The sequence below is a fragment of the Gavialis gangeticus genome, unplaced genomic scaffold (assembly GCF_001723915.1).
Source record: "Gavialis gangeticus isolate Ggan-Ray unplaced genomic scaffold, GavGan_comp1, whole genome shotgun sequence".
Lineage (NCBI taxonomy): Eukaryota > Metazoa > Chordata > Crocodylia > Gavialidae > Gavialis > Gavialis gangeticus.
In genome coordinates this window covers 17,932,710-17,953,642 of record NW_017729016.1, presented here as the reverse complement: position 1 = coordinate 17,953,642, position 20,933 = coordinate 17,932,710, and the positions used below count along the sequence as shown (strand labels likewise).

Genomic DNA, 20,933 nt, shown 5'->3' with positions numbered 1-20,933 from the left:
CTCCCCCCAAATTTTGGTGTCATCAGCGAATTTAAACAGGTTACTTTCCACCCCATCATCCAGATCGCTGATGAAGAAATTGAACAGCGCAGGCCCCAGGACCGAGCCCTGGGGGACTCCGCTACCCACCTCCCCCCAGGTCGAGTATGACCCATCCACCACCACCCTCTGAGTGCGACCCCTCAGCCAATCTGCAATCCTGGGTGTCCAGCTTCTAAGTGACCAGGGGCCATGTGCCCCATAGGCCACACCACTGGGGGCCACATGCCATGGGGGCTGCACCAATGGAGGCTGAAGCCCTCCTGGGCTTCATGCAATGCATGCGTGGGCACTTCAACCCCTCTATAGTGTAGTGGGGGAGCCCAAGCCTGGGCAGGTGCTATGTGAGATGCAGTGGTTGGGGAAGGGGTGCAGCAGGAAGGGAGTGGGACTACCCATGTGTGCATGGTGTGAAGCCTTGGGCAGGGCAGGGGCAGTCACTGGCCCATACTTTGTTTTACCATACGTGTTGGCATCAGAGCAGCTCAGATAATACTACTTGTGCCAGCAGACCATTAGCTAGAGGTAGAATCATACTCTTCTAGCCTATGAAGTGATATTGGAGGAAGATCAGTTTGGCACATGCCATCTTATTGGCTTGTTTCAATTTTAATTCAAGCAGTATGGCTAGTTGTCTAGCTCATTGCCCATGGGAACAGGGCCATCTGGATGTGGTCCTGCAGTAAGATGTTTGTCATACAAAAGGTGCTTGCGTAAGTGAGGGGTGTCATTAATATTCATGCTCATCTCTTTCCTACTCTTTTCCTGCCCTCAGTTATTCTCCCACATCTTCAAGGGACAGTTCAAAGAGTAAGTAGCAGAAACGGTATCTGCAGAAGCAAGTGTTTGCAGTAGTGATGACGTAGCGAGGAAGATTGCAGAGCACTCTGCCAGTTAGGAAACGGTTAATTTCAGCATTCAGTTAATTTGCTTTGCTTTTTGCTTTTTTTGATATTGTGGGTGGCAAAGTCCCCCAAGGTAGTGAGAGCAGAAAGGGAGGGCAGGGAAAAGGAAAGCCTCAGTCTTCTGACTTGAATTCTGTGGATAAAGCCCTTGGACCTGTTTCAAGCTATTCAGAATCACTCTTCAGCTTAGTCAAAAGCCTTTTCTTATGACATGGACATATTGACATGTTCTTATGAGCTGAATAAGGGTGAGGATTTATAGCATATCAACTATTGTGCAGCAGTTGCCCACGTGGACTTTTCATTGAGCGTAAACTACCGTGGGTTAGATCTACTTTCCTTTACTGCAGGGTGCACATCTGTAGTTATTGTGCAGTGGCTGACACATGCTGTAAATCCAGGCCTCATTTACTGCAGTGATGTGTTTGTATTCTTTCCACCTCTTTCATTTTTTGTCATTCTCTCTTCTCCTTGTTGAAATAGAAGAAAACCTGAGGAAGTGAGGGAAAATAATGAAAAACCAATTGCACTAAATTACCTTCTCCCCTCCCCCCCAGGATGTGTTGGTTATGTATTATAGGCTGGTTTTGGCCGGCAAAAATGATGGTCTTTCCTAATTCTCGTTATGCCAAATTAATAGACATGGTGCAAGATCTCTTTCTGCATGTTTCTTTCAGGTATTAATTATAGACTTCTCCAGGATTTTCATTGTTCTGTAACACTTTCTTTTCATGCACCAATTTACCTCTCCTATGGATGCTTTTCACCCTGTAAAACTGCAGGCCTGTTACAGTTCCAAATGATGTTCTCCATCTCCTCCTAAAACAAGACATGCTTTACATGCTTTGAGTGTAGTCTGAGGGTTCAGATTCTGGCTTCATATAATTCATTATTGATTCAGTGCATCCATAATCCACTGTTTCCAGATTGACAAACTCAGATTTTGGATAAGGTCTTGCTTCTCTAAGTGTAGTTTTCTCACTAAAAGCTAAAATCCCTACAGTCCTCACTGAAATACAGGAAACCCTCACTATTCGCAGTTTCAAGTATTTGCAAATGCCGAACGCACATTTTTAAATACACTTTATAGACTTACAGGAGTGGCGCGCTTGCTGCCACTGGCCTGCTGCCGCACTCCCACCAGCACCACTGGAGCCACGCCCCCCTCTCCCCCCAGCTGCCAGGGGCACTGTGTTCATGAATGCAGTGCCATATTCGCGGATTTCACCATTCGCGGGGATCATGAGAATGTATCCCCTGCGAATGGTGAGGGTCACCTGTATATTTAGTCTCTGTTGCATTTTTACTGTTTTCAAAGACAGTGGTTATGGCAAAGAAACCACTTGAGCAAAAGGTTAATCAAGGATTTATCCTTTAGCATTATTGACTGTTTTATAGGTATTTGGGCAGGCAACCTGCAGTAGGGAATGCTGCAAACTTGCAGTCTCTCCCAGACTTGCCACTTGATTATTGATTGCATTTGGGGTGGCCTTTTGACATTAAAAGGTATTTATTCCCCTTATAGTAATTGGATAGAGGAATAGTCCATTTGGTTCTGGTTCAGGCTCTTCCCCAGCTTGTTGCAACTTAATGACACTTCCTCGTATTTCCTGTTTATCTGAGTGATGAACCTATCGCTAGCTTCATATGGGAGTTAAACTTAGTACAGCCCTTCAGACTTGATGAACAGTCTTCATGTATATGTAAATATGTTCTTATTGCTGCTGTGTTTATACGAGAAGAAAATAGCTGATAAGTCTGAAGGAAGACTTTTTTTCTCTAAATTTACTATGTTTAAAGAAAAAGCTTATTTGACTTCTGAACTGACTAGTATCCATTTTCTTTCAGGTAGGGGTAAGTTACAGGCAGGCATTAAAGCCTAGATGCAAAAAAAGAATTTGGTCTAACATGGGATTTACATGTGCAAGTCCAAATTGCAGTCTTGCAAACCTGTACTCATCTGCTTCCTAAGGCTAGGGGTATCTTGGTTTTCCTTGCATCTTGAAGTGCCTCTGTTTCACCAGTGCTGATTAACTCATTGTCTGTCTTTTGCATAAGCCTGATTGGGACCTGGAAATTTATGAGTTTCTCTGTCCTGTTGAGGGACTTATTGTGATAAACGTGCTGAAAATGCTTATATTAGGCTATGTGCACAATAGGGTCTCAGTCCCTAGCTTATGAAACATAGATGGGGAAGCAGATGATGATACCAGTGTCATTACTTTTATAATACTTAGAGTTCTTGGCAGGATGTGGGAGACCTGGGTTCAACCCTTATTGCTTGGGAGGATGCACTGATCACTAGACTGTAGGCCAGTGGCATTCAACCCTTTGGTGCTATAGGCCAGATAGGGGACTCTGGTCTGGTCCACAGGCTGGATTGGATCCTGTATGCCCTTGTGCTTTTCCTCAGCCCTGCATGTTTGGACCAGGACCATAGACCAATGGGGAGCCCTGCAGGCTGGGTGATGGGACCGGGAGATGGATCTAGCTTGTGGGCCAGGAGTTGGGCATCTCTGTTGTAGGCTGTTCTGCTTGAAGCAGTCTTTATCCTCTCTGGTAAAGGTTCTTTTCTGCTGTGCAGAAAAGAATTTGAGATTTGCCAGAAAAGCATGGAGACAGGACTTCATAACCCAATGACCAGGGCACTTGCCTAAATTCTGCATAAACTGTTCTTGGAGTGGGAACAGGAATCCAGGACTCGTCCAGACCCCACTACCTCGTGGTGTATTTACCCACAGGACTAGGAGTCTTGTTCTCTTTTTGGCCCAGTGCATCTTTGCTAGACTGTAGAGCAGCTTCAATAAAAAGTGAAGAGCGTTTGCATCCCAGAAGAGTCTGGAGTAGTGATTAAGCAAAGGAGGGAGCTGAACCCGAGTTTTGTACATGTAAGGTAAGTAGTGTAATTGTAGCCATTAGATTAAAAAAGGGGCATCTAAACTTTCACTGCTTCTGGTCCTGTTATAAAATAAGAGGAACCCTGGCTTGGTTTCTGGAAGAAATAGTATAGCCTCCTTTTTTGGTCCAGAGCTTTCTCCTGTGAGGTTGAAGTAGATGGAGGTGCCTCCCTGCATTCAATTCAATTTTCAATTTCAATTTATTAAGGATTTTGGCTAAATGCCATGCTCCCGAAAACAACATAACACACATACGCCCATAATATAAATAAGTTCGAACAAAGTAACCAAACTACAAATATTATACTAAAAATAGAGCCCACCAACATTAACCTCCCTGCACTGTTGAGTATGGTACCAGAGTCCTGAAAAGGGTGGGTTTTCAGACCTAACCAAGTTTCCATATTGGTTGGCTCCAGGTAGCTTCCTGCACAGTGTGCTGCAGGCCTTTGTTGCTGTTCTCCCTGTATAAGCAGACTGTGCCTCGCATAGCATTTGAGACTCCCCTGCAGGCCAGGTGTGTAAAAGGGAGGCATTGCAATGTTCCATTTAGCACTAGATTTTCTTAAGTACAATTTTCAGTTATAACCTAAGGACTGCAGCCTCTTAAAGTAGCTTAAATACTTTTGAAAAGTTTATCCTAGATCAGCGTTTCTCAACCTGTGGGTCACAACCCAGAAGTGGGTCACAAGAATATATGAAAGGGTTGCAAACAAATTTTTAAAAATGCATTCTCCTTTAAAAGAGAAAAATGTGGGAAACCATGGTTTCCCCCCTTACAGGCTGGCAGAAGTCCAGCTTGCAAGGGACTGCTTGGGGAGGGCATGCCTCACACCCTCCAGCCCACACACCAACCCCCCGCCCCACATACGGGGGCACTGGGGGAAGAGGGTTGGGAGTGAGGGGCACTGGGTCGGGACTGCTCTTGATGTTTACAAATGGGTCCTGGTCAAAAAAGGGTTGAGAACTGCAACCCTAGACTATAAAACTCGCACAGCTGTTGGGGAAGTGTTTTGGGAATTGCTCTAAAACTGATTAGATGGCTGCATTTTTTGGGTGGTGTCTACACAACATCACTACTTCAAGCAGTTACTGAAATGGGAAAACTAGGGTCCTTTTTCCTGCAAATAGGGAACCATAGCTAAAATTAACTCCACGATTTGGTATCCTTCTCTACATGGAAGCCATGAAAAGCAAAAGGTTACCATGCGATGATGAACTGTGTATTTAGCTACAGTTGCATTGCCGACGGGCAGAAGTGAAATGATCTTCAGAGACAATTCCTGTGACATTCATTTGAGAACATCTTAAGGAAATACTGAAATAGTGAGATGGTTAAGGGTTAAAACAATTTGAAAGCTGTTAGATAGAGAAGCTAGACAGTAAATGGCTGAGTGAGATAGTTTTGAGAGCTGGAGCCTAAGCAGGTGAAAGGTCACAACTGGCTTGTGTGGGCTGGAGCACTACATACATATTTGCCAAATTTAAGAGGTATGTGGGAGATAAATGGCAATAACTGACATTGTGTATTATGGATAGTGTTGCTGGAGAACAGCCCAAATCAACTATGCTAGCTGCTCTACTTATTGATAAAGATTATAAAATGCAAACTTGACATTAAATATGTAGAAATAGTAACTTTCTATCAGTTGATCTGTAATGTAATAGCACTGCACTGTTTCTTAAAAAACCCTAACTTTTCAGATTTTTGAAGGATGATTTTGTTTGTGAGCAAGTAATTTAAAACAGTGTTTTTAGTCTCTTTTTTTATAGTGACTTTGAATGCTATTCAGGAACGTATTATGTAGAAGAATTAAAGACTGTGTAGTCATGAGACAGTGCAGATCCCTGCAGTTCAGAAAGGTGGCCTTATGCTGTTGTCTGGTTGCTTTTAGTTATGGTGAGAGCTTCAAAAACAAGCAAATCCTGAAGGCTTCACGAGCTAATTGGGAATGGTGGCTTTTCAGCTTTTGGTTGCAGTCCAGTACTGTAAAGCAAAACATCTTAAAAAAAAATAAATGAGAGAGAGAGAGAGAGAGAGAGAGAGAGAGAGAGTGTGTGTGTGTGTGTGTGTGTACAGCCTCCTCTGACAAAGTTGTAGATGTTTACTTGTATTCTTCTTTGGTGTGATGAAGACATGCCCTTTAAACAGTTAATCTGGAGGACTGTAGAAATAAATAGTAATGCAAAAATCTTGCCTGTTTACATTGGGGGCAACAGCACTTGTAAAAACATGGCTATACAATGGTTACTGATATACTTGGATTTAAGTTCCTGAACTTCTGAGTTGTGCCTGTCATTTCTACCTCCAGTCCTACTGTTTGTTGGAAACTAGAACATCCTTACCCTTGAAGGAAAGCTGCACCTGCCTTGTTCACCTGTAATAGGAAAGAGCATAATCTAAAAGATGAATTGCTTACTTGTGGGTGCTATTGGGCTCAAATACTACAGAGATTAACCTCATGGAAAAAGTTTTGTCTCAAACCAAATTGGAAAGAATCTTGGAAATTCAAATAGCTTTGCAGTTTAACCCATTAGAAAGTGATGAAACATTACATTGAATCCACCCTGCCAGTGCCAGAAAATTGTTTCAAGGTAAGACGGTCATATTTACTAATTGTTCCTGGTGACGTTAACAGATCTAGAGCAGCATTTCTCAACCCAGGTGCCAAGGCACCCTGGGGTGCCACTGGATCTTTTGAAGGGTGCTGTGAGGTGTGAGAAGATAAGTGAGGTGTTAGGAAATCAGCAGCTAAACTAAGCAGATAAGTGCAGGCTCAGGCTTGTCTCTCTGCCTGGACTATCCCCCATTCCCACTGTCGGGCTTCTCTGCAAGGAGTTAAGCACCATAATCTACACATTAGTTTTTGAAATTGGGTGCCACTCAATTCAGAAAAGTAATGGAGGGTTGCCTTATCCAAAAAAGTTGAGAGCCACTGAAATGTGGTTTGCATGGTGAATTCTAGCTACACGATTAAGCCAAATAGCACTAAATTTTCAAGGTTCCTCAACACAGGCATATCAGCTGCTGACAGACATGAAAAAACCCCAAACCAGCACTTTACTGGAAGAGGCAGCGCAGTAGTTTGACCCAGCTCTCCAGTGTCTGTATAGATCGTACGCATCAGCAAGGCTTTTTGGCACTTTTATCTAAAGCTGATTCAGTCAGCTATTGGATAAAGGCACCAAAAAACCCCATTGAAGTGCACGATCTGTACAGACGTTGGGTGAGCCAAGTCAGATGAACATGATGTCTCTTCTGGGCATGGCTGTGATGTGTTTCATGTCTATAAGCAGCCATGAGCTGTATCATAACTTACTTTTTCATTTGACATTTTGTTTCTTGGGCACTGTGTGAGCTCAGTGTCCCTTCTAAAACATTTGGCATGCAAGTGTATATCCGAGTCCTTCTAAGAGCTGGGGTAGCTATGGCTCGTTTCTTTCATCTCTGGTGTCTTAATAATGATAATTGGGTAAGGAATTGCTTGATCATTTGAATTTTTAAATGGCAGCTTGTGGTGCTCCCTTTTTTTTTTGTAGGTCAGTATCATGTTTGAGCAGACTTTTGTAGTAGCTCTTTAAATACAGTGTTTCAGGTCCAAGCCGGTGAAAGGAATAGACCAGCAGGGCTGTGTCATACTGAAGTCATATATGTAATCGGAATAATAAGTAAAAAACTTGACTAAGCTTAAAGGTTAGCATTAGTCTTAAAAAGCACCATGTGACACCCCGGTTTAAAAAACAAGACGCGTTGCAAAGCCAGGGAGGTGCAGTAGCACAGAGCTGAGGGGCTGCTGCCAGTAACTATGTCAGTTGGGGTCCAGGGACCTTGAATTCTGGTTCACTGGACTACTGGCAGGCCAGATCCAGCCCCTGGGCCACGTATGCAACAACTTTATGTTAAACTCTTAAGTTGCATTCATAGTTTCTAGGGTCGGAAGGGACCTTAACAGATCATCTAGTCTGACCCCCTGCCATGGCAGAAAAGAGTACTGGGGTCAAACGACCCCAGCAAGGTGTTCATCTGACCTCCTCTTAAAAACCCCCAGGGTAGGAGCCTGCACCACCTCTCTTGGAAATTGGTTCCAGACCCTAGCCGCCCTGACCATGAAATAGTGCCTTCTGATGTCTAACCTAAACCTACCTGACTAGTTTATAACAGGCCACAAGATCCCCCCTCAGCCTTCTCTTTTGGAGGCTGAACAGGTTCAGGTCCTGTAGCCTCTCCTCATAGGGCCTGCCCTGCTGTCCCCTGATCATGCGGGTGGCCTCCTCTGGACCCTCTTGATGCTGTCCACATCCCTCTTGAAGTGCGGCGCCCAGAACTGGACACAGTACTCCAACTGCGGCCTGACCAGTGCCGCATAGAGGGGGAGGATCACCTCTTTTGACCTGCTTGAAATGCATCTGTGGATGCATGACAAGGTACGGTTGGCCTTCCTGACTGCCTCCCCACACTGCCGACCCATTCCATCGAGGTTTTTCAGTAGTAGCATGTCACTTCAACTAATGCATGTACCAGAAAGGTAGAAGGAGATTCTGATTCCTTTGCACTGTCTGGGATGTTTCTGCTCTACTCGGTGCTACAGTGCCTGAAGTGGGGGGCCTGTGTTATTTTTAAACATAAAATATACCAATAAGCATCTGGTATTTGCTATCTGTAACAGGTTTTTCCTCTAGTATTTAATGTAGCTCCTCACTAGAAATACATATAAGCTACACAGCTGCTACAAGCAAGCTTTTTTTCCTTCATTGCAAGAATGAACGTAGTATGTGTTGGACCCCCTTCTGAATAGTTTTCCTACAGGAATACTGATTTTATGTGGCACAGTAAACATTATGTACTCAAGGTTCGTGTTCCTTTTTATAGTTTACTCTTTGATCACTGACTTTTTCTTTTTCTTTTTTTCCTGAATCATTCTTTTAGGGTTGCAGGGTTTTGGTTGATGCCCGGGACAAACTAGGAATCCCTTGGCAGTACACGGAGAATGAGAAGCATGGAATGTTTTTGATGGCTTTTGAGAACAAAGCTGGAATGCCCGTAGAGCCTGCCATGTTCCAGTTGTATGTACCTGCACTGAGCGCACTGTGGAGGGATTCTGGGATCAAGGAAGCTTTTAGCCGCCGAAGCGAGTATCAGTTGGTGAGTACATGCAACTATCTGGTAAATGGGGAGTTGTAAAAGGTGTTTTTTGTATCTGAATATCTTTTTCAATTGGAAAAGCAGCTTGCCACATGCAGGATTTAATAAAAACACAAGCAAGCTGCAGCACTGCTAGAAATCTGAGCATTATAGCAGCAGGAATGAGCCGTAATTGGAGCCAAACTTGAAAAACTGCATGTCAGAGGGAGTGGAATAAGTGCACGCAACTGGATAAACTAGAGCAACAAGAGAAACCAAAAAAGGCAGGGATTGTCTTGAACTAAAAATTGAGCTGCTCTGTAGATTTCTGCATAGTAGGTCACTGATTAATGCACACTTGCTTGTAACTTTCCAGTTTTGCCAGCTCACACTGTATTGATGCTGGCAGTCTATTCCTGTTTGCAGAGTAAGTCTCTGGAAATGAATGCAGTTTCCTTCCAAGTTGTTTCTTCTTTGACTGTTCCTTTTCATTATTATATCTGAGAGCTACATTTTGGAGTGGCAACTTAAGGATGGCAATCAGCCTAAAAATAAAAACTTAAATGTGTTCCCTCCTCTCCTCCTTGGAACAGAAATGAGTTCAAATTGCAATGCATGATAGACTATACATGCATAATAGAAGAGAACATTTCTGGTGGGGAATGTGACTGTTCTTCAAACATGTGTACACACCCTCACTCTTTGACCTCATAAGCAGCTGATAGTACCTTTATATTTTCCTCTCTCAACACTTCCATGCCACCCCAGACAATGAGGAGATCCTTGAGGGACTCTAATCCTTTTTTTGCTTGGCTGGACATTTTGTTGTTCACTCACTGTGTTTTTAAGACTTGGATATCTATTCAAGTTCAAACACTGGTGTGCTAATTAAAATCTGACCAGTCATTCAGGCACAGAAGCTAAGCAGTTTACATAACTGGTGCTTATGTTTCATGTTACTCACTGTATTACTTCACACGAATATTTATTTTATTAATTGAAAGGAGAGGTTGTGAATCTATAATTGGGCTTAAAAGGCTACTTTAGTGTTTCAAGATAGCAGCAAAGTAAGGAACATACTATAAATAGCATGTTAAGCACTCGAAGAAAAAAAATTCACTTCTCTGCAGTTGAGAAATGATTTTGTGTCCAAGCTCTGCCAAAAGCAAAAGTGAGCCCAGTAAAATGAACTCCAGGTTGGGGTCTCTACAACACCACTGTCAAGACATCACTGTTGCCTCATCTCTGAAAGAATGGGGGGAAAAGGGGACTTCTAGGTATTTTACCCATCAACCTTCAAGCCATAAGTAGTGCTTCATGGGGTGATGTAAAATACAGAGCTTTACACCACGAGAAATGTCACACTCAAATTTTAAGAGAATCCACTTGGTACTGTTGTGATCTGAGATTTAAACGTGAGATTTAAATGACTGTCTCTTCCATCTGGTGAGGATTGTAGTTCTGCAGATTTGAGATTAGTTTGTGTACTTTTAAGGTCTGGAATGGGAGACTGTTACTTTGTGTGGGTGGAAGTCTGCACTATCAGTTCATAGTTACTTAAGCAGGAAATAAGAAGTCCAAATGAATTTTGGTCCTTGTACACAATAGTGCTTAAGATATAGCCACAGCATATACTGTAATACAGTCCTGACAGTGTAACACCATAATCTAGTTTATAATGGATATAATACTAAAGCACGTTGTCCTTTGCAAAATCAGAAATTACTGCTGCTTCCCCTGTACTGTGTTCTCTCATTTAGACAAATGAATGTATGGTTATGTTTGTTAATACATTTGTACAAGGAAGTTAAGTGACCCTATTACTCTGCTCTCTTCCAAAAGAGTGAGGATTTTTTTGTTTAATTCTAAATGACTTTAGAAATACAATACCATTCTTCAACTTGTCTGTCTTGTTTCTGGCAAAGCTTATGAAAACTAATGGGATAAATAAACACTGAAGGTCAAGCGCATTCCATTTCAAGAAGTTTAAGGATGTCTCTCTCACTTTTGGATCCAAAGGAATTATTGGAATTGATGGAATAGCTTTTATCAAGATGAAACAGTGATTTCTGTTTAGCTCTGTGTTCTAGCAGTAAGAATTTGTTTTTTAATTTGGGGCTGTTTGTAGTTTACAGTTAGTGGTTCCATGATGTCGAGTTTCATAACGTGACAGTAAGATTCACAAATTCTCATACCAAGAATGGCTTCTTTAAAATAGGTATAAAATAAATTTGTTTCTTTGCATTCCTGAAAAAATATGCTTTATTTTTCACAATATTTGGTATTGCCTGAGATTTGTACTTAAAAGAATATCGAGTGCTTGTCCAATACACGTACGTTTCCCAGTATTAACAGGGTTAATTTAGTTAGTATAAGCTCTTATTAACTGTTCTAACAACCTTATGTTGCAAGCATAGATTTACTTGCAAATAAATATTGATTAATTTTAGGGTAGAATTTTTTTCATGAAGGTGTCCAATAAACTAAATTACATGCAAACTGTCTTTCTTAAAATACCATCTTGGCCATGACCCTGAAGAATGGGAACTCCTTTAGACTTGAACAGTCTCTGAACCCCTGAGCGACTAGTTCAGTGGCGGTTGGATTGGAAGCTCAGCCCTTTATGTGGTTCAAGATGGCAAAAGGAAAACCTTACAATCTTTACATTATGTGGGACTAAGTATATGAGAAGTAGGCTGAGACAGAGAAGGGTGAAGCCTAGAAAGCTGTTATGCAAGTTAAATTATTTTGTATTATCATAATTCCTGTGAGCCCTAGCCATGGTCCGAGATCACATCGATGTTTGTGTTGTGCCTATCAAACCAAAAAGTGTGCCCAGCCCCAGAAACCTGCAATCTAAATATAATTGTATATGACCAGTAGAGATGAGTGGAAGGTCAGGATGACAGGCTGTGGTGATTACATATCATCAGTGTGGTAATTATTGTGGTGTGTGTAAGCAGCATGGGCAAAGAAGAGGATGGGAACAAAGTAGCTTCCCCCCCTTACCTGCTTTTGCTTTACTGATTGATATGGAAATTGTATCAAATTGGATAAGGACTAAGTCATTAAAATGAGTGTTTTGCAGTGATAAAGGCTATAGCTGTAGTCTCCAACTTCAAGTACAGGATTATACAGGAAATGCCAAAGCAAACAGAAGCCAGAGATGCACGCTAATGACACCGAACTTCAGCCCTCTGTTGAAGAGGGTAGTGTTCTTAAATCATGCTTTCATTTGATGTTTGAAAAATAGGTTATGGATACTAGAGAAAGTTAAACTAAGTTGTAAGCCCACAACTGTTTCTTGTTTAATAGTGCGTGACTATACCCTACAACAAAAAATACTGCTTGTAACTCAGCCTTTTTGTTCACAGTTGTGGTGACACAACTTTGAGTTGGGCCTGATTTTAAATGTGGGGCCTGATATGTCACACAGGTAGAGCAGAAATAAAGCCTTACATGAGATTGTAGCTTATTTCAGTAAGCTGTGAATATTTCAATAAACTGTGAATGAGATTTGTAGCTGATTTCATTAGAATGTTATAAATGTTGGAGATGGAATAAAATGTTCTTAAGACTGCAAGTAACAATTTTCAGATTAAGATGTTACTAAGCAAATTCTTTCAGAACTCCTGCTCCTTGAATGCACTCTCAATTCTTGTGGCCACGAACTGCCTGCAGTGCCTAAACTAATTGGCTTACAATAAAAAGCTGAGTGCAGGGAGAGAGGGAGCAACATATGCCGTCTATTCCCTTTTAAAAAAAACAACTCCTGCCTGTTTGGTTTTTTCAGCAAGCAAATAGTCTAAAGTAGAAACCTGTATCTGATCCCATATTGTAAGTGATGGTCTAGGGCTTGTCCCTATGTATCTGTGTGTTGGTTCAGTTAGAGCATAGATACTTAAATAGGTCCAAATAGTTCAAAGCTAGGTGTTGTTTAGCTAAATTGAGGAGCTAAACCTTTTCAACTAAAGACATCACTAACTGATTTGGCTAAATCCAGTGCAAACCCCAGTGATACTGCTGTTTCACTTAAATCACTAACTGAAATAGGCCTGAAGTAGGTGTTCACAGCCTCTTATATCTGTTTACCATCTGGCATTGTACTGGTACAACTTTGTGTGTAAATGAAGCCTTATGACTGATTTTAGACCATGTTTGGTTTCAAGTGGAGACTTTGCTTAACGCTTGGAATTGTTCTTGAAGTGGCGTTATTAGCTGAACACTGCCTTTCTGGGGGGGGGTTTCTGAAAAAGCTTTTTTGAACTTGTTGCTTTGGTAATAGTTTTTTTTTTTCGAGTTGTTACTCTCCTGTGTTTTCCTCTCTCTCCACCAACCCACGTTGTAGCGCAGTTCTCCTTTGAATTGTGTCTCCTCTATTTTTAAAAAAGCACAACTTCTTCTTGTAAGACGACATGGTGTACTGGCTGAATACCTTTTACCTGAAAATTCTAGTGTACAGACGCTTCCCTTTTGTAATACTGTAATATAATGAAAGATTTTAAGTTTAGCAATGGAAAGTTTGTTGGCAAGAGAATGATTGACCATAAGCTAATACAATTTGAAAGCTTTTTCTGTAGGACTACAGGAGCTGCCTCTAGGCATTTGCCACAACTTTTCTGCTTCATACTCTGTGCATGAAAGTGCTGGCTGTAAATCCCCGTCTGGGTCTTTGAATCTTTCAGAACTGAGTGGGTGGATTTTACAATAGCAGTATTTTCTTTGCTTCTCTGTCTCTCCCCCTAAAGCAGGCTTACCAGCTTCACTCTCTTCTCATCCCCACCCCCAAAGTTCCACTGTTCCTTGTGTGCAAGCAAGTAGTTTTGGGACAAAAGCTTCATTGTCTGTTTGGTTACATTGTCAGGTCTCTGTCCTCATTTTTTAGCTACTAGAATAAGAATTCCTTTGTAATCAGTATATGACTTCCCTCCCCCTCCACACATCTTCTGTCTGTATGTTTGAAAGGAATACATTTCCTGGAGTTATCCTGTAATATTTATTCTCTTGGAGGCCTTCAGTGCAAGCCCAAATGCTTGGGTTAAATTTTCCCCCTGCCAGCAGGAGGAGATCATATTCTAAGGGACTTCTACATACAAAGGAGCTTGCAATTAATTTATAAAACTCCATGTATTTCCAGTGTGTGAAACTAGCTCCTCAGTGTTGCTGTGTGTGAAGAAACATCAGCTGGAGCCCAGGGTATGAGCGGTCCAGACATTTATGTACCAACTTCCCTTGAATTTCCACTCCCATGAATAAGTGTCCCTTTCTAGACCGCAAAATGTGGAGGTTGAGACCTAGATGTAGGAATTGTTATGAATACAGGGTCTTCAGCTTGCCTAATGTTATGGTGAAATATTTAATTTAATGCAGAGGTTCAGAGGAAGGTAGAAAGGTGGGGTGGGGGGTGGGGTCCCAGTACAGATAGTTGCTTCCATTCCTCTTTAGGGTCTCTAGGTTACCTGATTCAGTATCTGATAGTCCTAATTTCCTTGGATATGCTGAGTCTTGTCTTTTTCCCAAGTAAAAGGAATGGCACTTGGCTGTTACGAGAATAACTTTGCTTGCTTTGTAACAGCACTGGATCTAAACACCATCAGGGAAATGCTCTTCTATAGCAAAAGAGCACTAGTGAGCCTCTGTAGCATAACGGTTCTCCTGTAGCCACAGGAAGTGTTGGCCAGCTTACTCTTTCCTTTTTCCTGCTCTAAGAACTAGTTATGATGACAAATCATGGCAGCAGCAATGAGGTGGCCTGGAACCTACCTTCTCTCTCCCTGTGGAAAAAAAGATGAGCATGAATCACCCCTCTTATCCCGCTGCACTTGTGCCCAAAAAGTGCTGGGTAGACTAGCAACAGCCAGCCCTGTATGCTGGTGTTGGCTATAGGATGCCTTCTAAAATTTTGCAAAACTGGCACACGAGCTGTGGTATGAACTAAACGTAGTTCAGCTAAGTGGGCTGGTTAGTTATAATATGGCAAAGTCCATAACACATGTAGATATCATAGCATTTGTCAAACAAGAAAAATCAGACTCTCTTGATTTTTGGTCAGTGACAGCGTTAACTATACCCCAGCACATCAGGCCTTGCTATTAAAGCGATAGTGAGGAAACTAACTTCAGACTGGAGAACTTTTTCATCTCCATTAATTACTTCTTAAAATAAAAGCTGGCGTTTCATTTGGAAAACACTGATTGTATAGAACATATGGTAAATTGGATTTTAATCTCAAATCTGATGGTTTGTAACCAAACCAAAGAATACATGAACACCTTTGTTTAAACAATTTGGAGTTCTCTGCCTTAACTGTGGTCTTGGATGAGGTTTCAGTAAAATCTGTTTCAAAGATTTTGACCTCTTTTGTAACATGGACCACAAATGTTTTATGCTCTGGGCTAACTTTTCCATTCAGGATCACTTACTCTGAGCAAACAATCCTAATTGTGCTTGAACAAGGAGCAGCACTGACTTGCTTGCTGGTAGAAGCATCTACCCTGTGGAAGCATCTGGAAGTGTGGGAGAGGAAGTGCAAGCACCATGGCACTGACCAGCAGTCAGTTGTCCATAGATCAGAATTTAAGCAATCATTTGGTTCTTATGCAACTGTTGTGTAACTCTTTATGTTAACATAATTCACCACAATTGAGAAGCCCTCTTGCAGTAAAATTTTACTACCTAGAGATTTCCTTCTTGCAAGCCAACATTATTTTTTTCTGTGTTTGTAGCAGTCTGAGAGTAGATGTGAGGGTTGCAGAGTTGGAGAAAACTTTCCATTGTGCTCATTGTATTTAGGCTCTTAATGGAAATATCCATGTGGTGCCTTTTGTAGAGAGCAGATAACTTAGAGGCGCTGAACGCTAGCAGAAGCTCCTCTTTTTCCAAGCTACTACTTGATTGTAAACTTACACAGGAGACTTTGTAATGTTGCTTATTCTGTAGTTTTGGCATTTTTTTTTAGCCCAGTTACGTTATATTTTTATATAAGTCCATAGAGAGGTGACCAGTTCTGATAAAAATTTGCAGGAGAGATAGCCACGCTACTATTGATCTGAGTTTTAGCTTGGTAGACAAGGTGCCAGTAATGAGGTTTTTTTCATGCTTAGTGTTTTTAATTAGGATTGTGGACAATCATTTATTCATTGGAAAATTATTTTGGAATTTGCCAGTTTTTTTGGAGTTTGTGGAACTTTGAAACTACAGTTTTATGGTAAAGTTCTGCACAGTTTCATCCATGTCTGTGTGAGACACATTCTTGTGAAAGTCCATGGTATTCCTGCAAGCTTTCAATTATTATAAAGTTTTTTGTCCCAGATAGCTGTGATGAGAACACGAAGAATATGAACCTGTTATCATGTCTGTAGAAAGCTCTAAAACTGTAGCTTAGAATGGGTAAATTGCCCTTATTCATTTAAAGGGGTATTAACGCTGAAGCTGAAATTTAAAATGTGAATGCTAACGGCCGAGCAAAGCATCTTAGTTCAGCATTTCTTTCATGTTTATGAAGAGCTTACATGCTGAATAACATCCCTCTCAGGCATCCCTGGCAGATGATGTTTGGGTTCTAAATGGAGTAGAGTCAAGTACCACTACTCTTCAGTTTGGTCCCTGGTGTGATGTGCCCAAAGTGACATAGCAATTAAGGTATTGAATGCTTTAGGTAAGGGCTGTTCAACTGCTGGACTGGCAGACCGTATCTGGCCTCCAACAGGTTAACCTATGGCACCTGTGGCTTGTGGTCCTGGCCACTGCGGGGTGGGATTTAAACCTGTGCTAGGTTCAAATCTTGTTTCTGAGTCCTTTTCCTGGGTCTACAAGACCATAGTATTTCCATGGACATTATTTAGCTTGTCTCACGAGTTGCCCCAAAATTATAGTTGGTTAACTACTTACCTGTATATAGGCAGTCTTCAGACTTACAACACAATTGGTTCCTGAAAATGGCATCTTAAGTCGAAACGTTGTAACTCGGAACCGATTTTTTTTCCCATAGGAAACCATGTTATAAATGGGGGATTGGTTCTTGAACCAAGACCCGATACCCTGCTTTCACCAAAAATAACCCAGAATTTTGTACTCAATCAATTATAGATGAGTAATATAGCTACATAGATGAGTAATATAGCTACATTAATGTATTTATATTGTAAATAGCAATCATATTGCTTTGGAAGGACTTCTTTGAGGTGAGTTTGCTGGACTTTTTGAAGGGCTCTTGATTGGACTTTTGGAAGGTTTCTTGGCTGGATTCTTCTTGGGAGTCTCGACTGCAGGTTTTTCTGGAGTCTTGTCTGCTTTCTTACAGAAAATGTCCAAGGAAGTTTGAACAGATGTTCTCCAGGGAGATAGGTGACACAGCAACTTGTTCGCTGTCATGGCATCACATCAGATCAAGCATTGTGAAGTCAAAGCTGACATCATAAAGTTGAAACAGGGTGTCAATTTAGAAATGTTGCAACTCGAAACATTGTAAGTTGAGGACTCCCTGTATAACAATGTAGAACATTGTGGCTGATCAGTGGCAGGTAGTACTAGTATTTGGAGTTTCTGGCTTGATCAAGCTGTCTCTGAGACAGCCCAGGAAGGCTTTTTGCACTAAAATCCTACAAATATGAACTTTGAAGTGAAAATGCCTTTTTGGTATGTTTGAGGAAGAAGTGGTTGAAAGTCTTCACTTGTGTTCTGTTTCCAAGTATGTTTAGACAGAATAAAACTGCAAACCATTGCATAGATTACTGTGATTATTGACTAGCTTTGCCAATTAGTATCTGTAGAAAGCAAATGCTGACATTCAACAACCTCCCAACATATTTATTATTTAAGAATAATCATGAAGTGAGTTCAGCAAACCAGTTCAGTGCTAACAGAAGAGTTCCTTTTAGTAGCATATTTCTTCAGCTGTTGCCAGCACTTACTCAGCCACCCCAAGAATATCCTTAAATTCTCCTTCTAGTATGTCCTGCAGGTTCTTGAGATTTGGGTTCAAGATGATGGAGAGGAGACTTCAGAGTCAAGTACCTCCTGGCCACTTTGTACAAACTTCTGCATATTGCCTGTTACAAAGAAAAGAACTCTTGGTTTAGGCTTCTCACTTCTACCATGTGTGCTGTGCAGAATTGTGGAGAGAGATCTTCCAGGATCAAAAATAACACTGGTGAAAATCAGCTGGAGTCCAGACAGGTTATGAAATACAGGTGCAGTATTTTTCCTGTGGATAGAAAGCTTCTGTCCTGCCTCCCAAGTTGGAGCACATGCAATATGGAACTGCTTAATAAGCCAAGCAGTTTTAATGGCTAGGGACAGAAGTTACACACAAACCAGTTTAAGTGATCAGAAATTGATTTAAATCGGTAACAGAACAGAAGTTCAGTGCACATTTAAACCAGTTTCAAAATGGCCTAAACTGTCTTAAAATAAACCTGGTTAAATGTAATATCAGACTAACTGATTTGGGTCAAACTGGTTTATGGAACTTCTGTCCCAGACCCCTTCCTGGTTTAAGTTAAATCAGAGTCCCCCAGCTTCCCAGCAAGCTTTTCAGCCCTGGGCTGGGCTGGGCTGTCTGCTCCAGAGAGCAGGGCTGGCCCCACCCCTCTGCTCCCTAGCCAGAGCTCTGGCAGAGACTGCAGGCACAGCAGGTTTTGCCTGGCTGCCCCCTCCCCACTCCACTTACTGCTCAAGCTGGGATTCCCTGCCTCCCTTCCCTCTCCCACAGCACAGACCCCCAGTGGTGTGGACCCCAGCTGGCATCTGGTCACAGTCGCATTGCCCCCATGCTAGCTATTGCTGAGAGGGGGTGTGTGTGTCCAATTTCACTGGAACAAAAGTAGACCGAATGGTGTCTGCTCAGGGCTTTTTGGAATTAATCAGCAGGTCAGCTGATAATGTCCCTCCATTCTTCCTTACAAATGCCTTGGAAAAAGCTGTTTAAGAGGAGCTTAAAATAATGAGAGAAGGTTTTGTTTTCTTGATGGGCTGATGAGCTTTGTGTTCTGACAACCTCTCTGCTGACTAGCTTCAAAGGCAGCAATCTGACATTGTTCAACAGGGAACATAGTGGTGTGAGTAATGACCTGGTTTGCAATGCATGGGACTGTGAGTGCAGTCAGCTTGCTGCAGACGGTATGAAGAAGCAGGGAGAGGGAGATTGGAAAAGCTCAGTATCCTCAATGGATGCACGCATTCCACACAAGCAGTCCTACCTTCTCCCAACTCCCCCTTTGTCTCAGAGTGCTAGCTGGGGGCTGGGGTCTGGCAACACTCCTGCCCCTTGAGAAGCAAGTGGGGATGGAGTTGAGCCTGGTGAGAGCTGCTTCCCCCTCACCCTGAAGGCACACCCTGGCTGGGGACTATGCAGACTAGGGTGGGGGTTTAAACCCCTCCCTAATCAGAGCATCCTGCTGGGGCCCATCCACACCCTGCCTCTGCTCAGCACTGTAGAATGGAAGGGAGGGCTTGCTCTAGCACCCCTTGGCTTCTAGCCTGAGCCACTACAAGCATATGCCTGCATTTCTTGAATCAAAAGTGAATGTCTGTCCACTTGCAAATTGGTTCAATCTCTGCAGGTTAATCTAACCAGCAGAGATTGAAACAGTTCAGGCTTGGGCTTTTTGAATGTCTGTCCTTAGCCAATGTGACTGTTCCCTGCACTAGCAGAGGCCACTTAGTAAATTTACAGGTAAAAGCATCCTAGGGAATTTTTTTTTTTTTTAAATAGTGCATAGGGAATGGGGGATACCAGTAATCCTTCAGTGGTATTCAAGATAGATAGTAACTCTTACGTGTAGCTTCCAGAGGGTTCAAGTATAAAGCTTTGCCGCTTCTGCTTGGGTTCTTGAAGGCGAAAAGCCTTGCAGAGTTGTGATCCCAGACACAGAAGTGTAGATGGGTATTTTTGCTTCTGGCTTCCCAAGGGCCACCAATTCGTTACTTTTGATTTTTTTGGTATGATCAAAGTGAACAGAAAGTGAAGTTTGTCAGAAAAATACCACCTAGGGAATGTGTGGCCATGATTTGAGTCTTGCAACTTGATGGCCATACTTCTCTGAAACGTACCATTATCTTCTCACGTGTAGCTATTACCTGACAGTAAGCCCCCTAAAATTAGGGTGCATGTTTGAAGCAGGGAAGCTGCTTTCTTTGCTGAAAAATAAGCAGGCTTGGGGACACTGCACATGTTGTGCAGGTGCCAAGATGGCTGCTGCTTATGTCTAGTCAGCAAACTGCAAGCACCGAGTCTTTTGTGTTAAGCCTGTTGGAGCCATAGCTATTGGCTGAGCACTGTAGCTTGTGCCCAAAGCAGCAAGCCATTGGTAGTATTTTGATGAGACTTGTGATGTAGAAATAGCACTTTATTTACAGGCAGTTATTAAAAAAAATTACTTTAAAGAAATAAGTCTTGCTACTGTCCTTTGCAAAGGTCTGGAGTTTAAGCTTGTGTAACATTTAGAACAAGTCCTCCTGGAAATCTAGCGTGATCAGGAAGTGTGGTATTGCAGGAGATGAGGCTGCCGCACTGGGAAATTCCTGATGCCACACTTCCTGGGCACCATATGTTCCCAGGAGGATTTACTCCATATGTCAACCAGTTGGCCATGACTCTGGAAAGTGTCCTGTTCTGCCTTCCAAAAACAAGTTGCATGTTTTCTTTGGGGGTGTGTTGATGTGCAACAGTACTTCCAGTCATAGTATTCCTTCTTACTCTTACTGACTTTTGATCCTTTTCAAGAATGTTTGTCTTTGTAGCTTCTAAGGACCATTGCAAAGGACTGGCTGGACAGCTCTATAAACTTCGAGTGTACCTACTGTACCAGTCCTGGATCTTTCTTCATGCAGCTGCAGTGTGTGTCTCACAGCAGCACGTGGTCCAGCACTTCTAGTAAGACGGAAGAGCTACCTTAGGACTTTGAGACTGTAGCTGCATTTCCCTTCCCCTCCCTCTTGCTCCCCTCTGCCCCCCCCCCCCCAAAAAAA

The 20,933-nt window shown here is 42.2% G+C and overlaps 1 protein-coding gene across 1 annotated transcript in view; it reads left to right on the top strand.

Annotated features, from left to right (window-relative positions):
• Positions 1-20,933, top strand: part of GNA12 (G protein subunit alpha 12) — a gene marked incomplete at its 5' end in the record, with an annotated part of 68,172 nt that overhangs the window by 22,141 nt on the left and 25,098 nt on the right. The window contains one exon of the mRNA XM_019512614.1: positions 8,769-8,984. Within this exon, the coding sequence (XP_019368159.1) occupies positions 8,769-8,984 (216 nt within the window). The remainder of the gene's footprint in view (positions 1-8,768; positions 8,985-20,933) is intronic.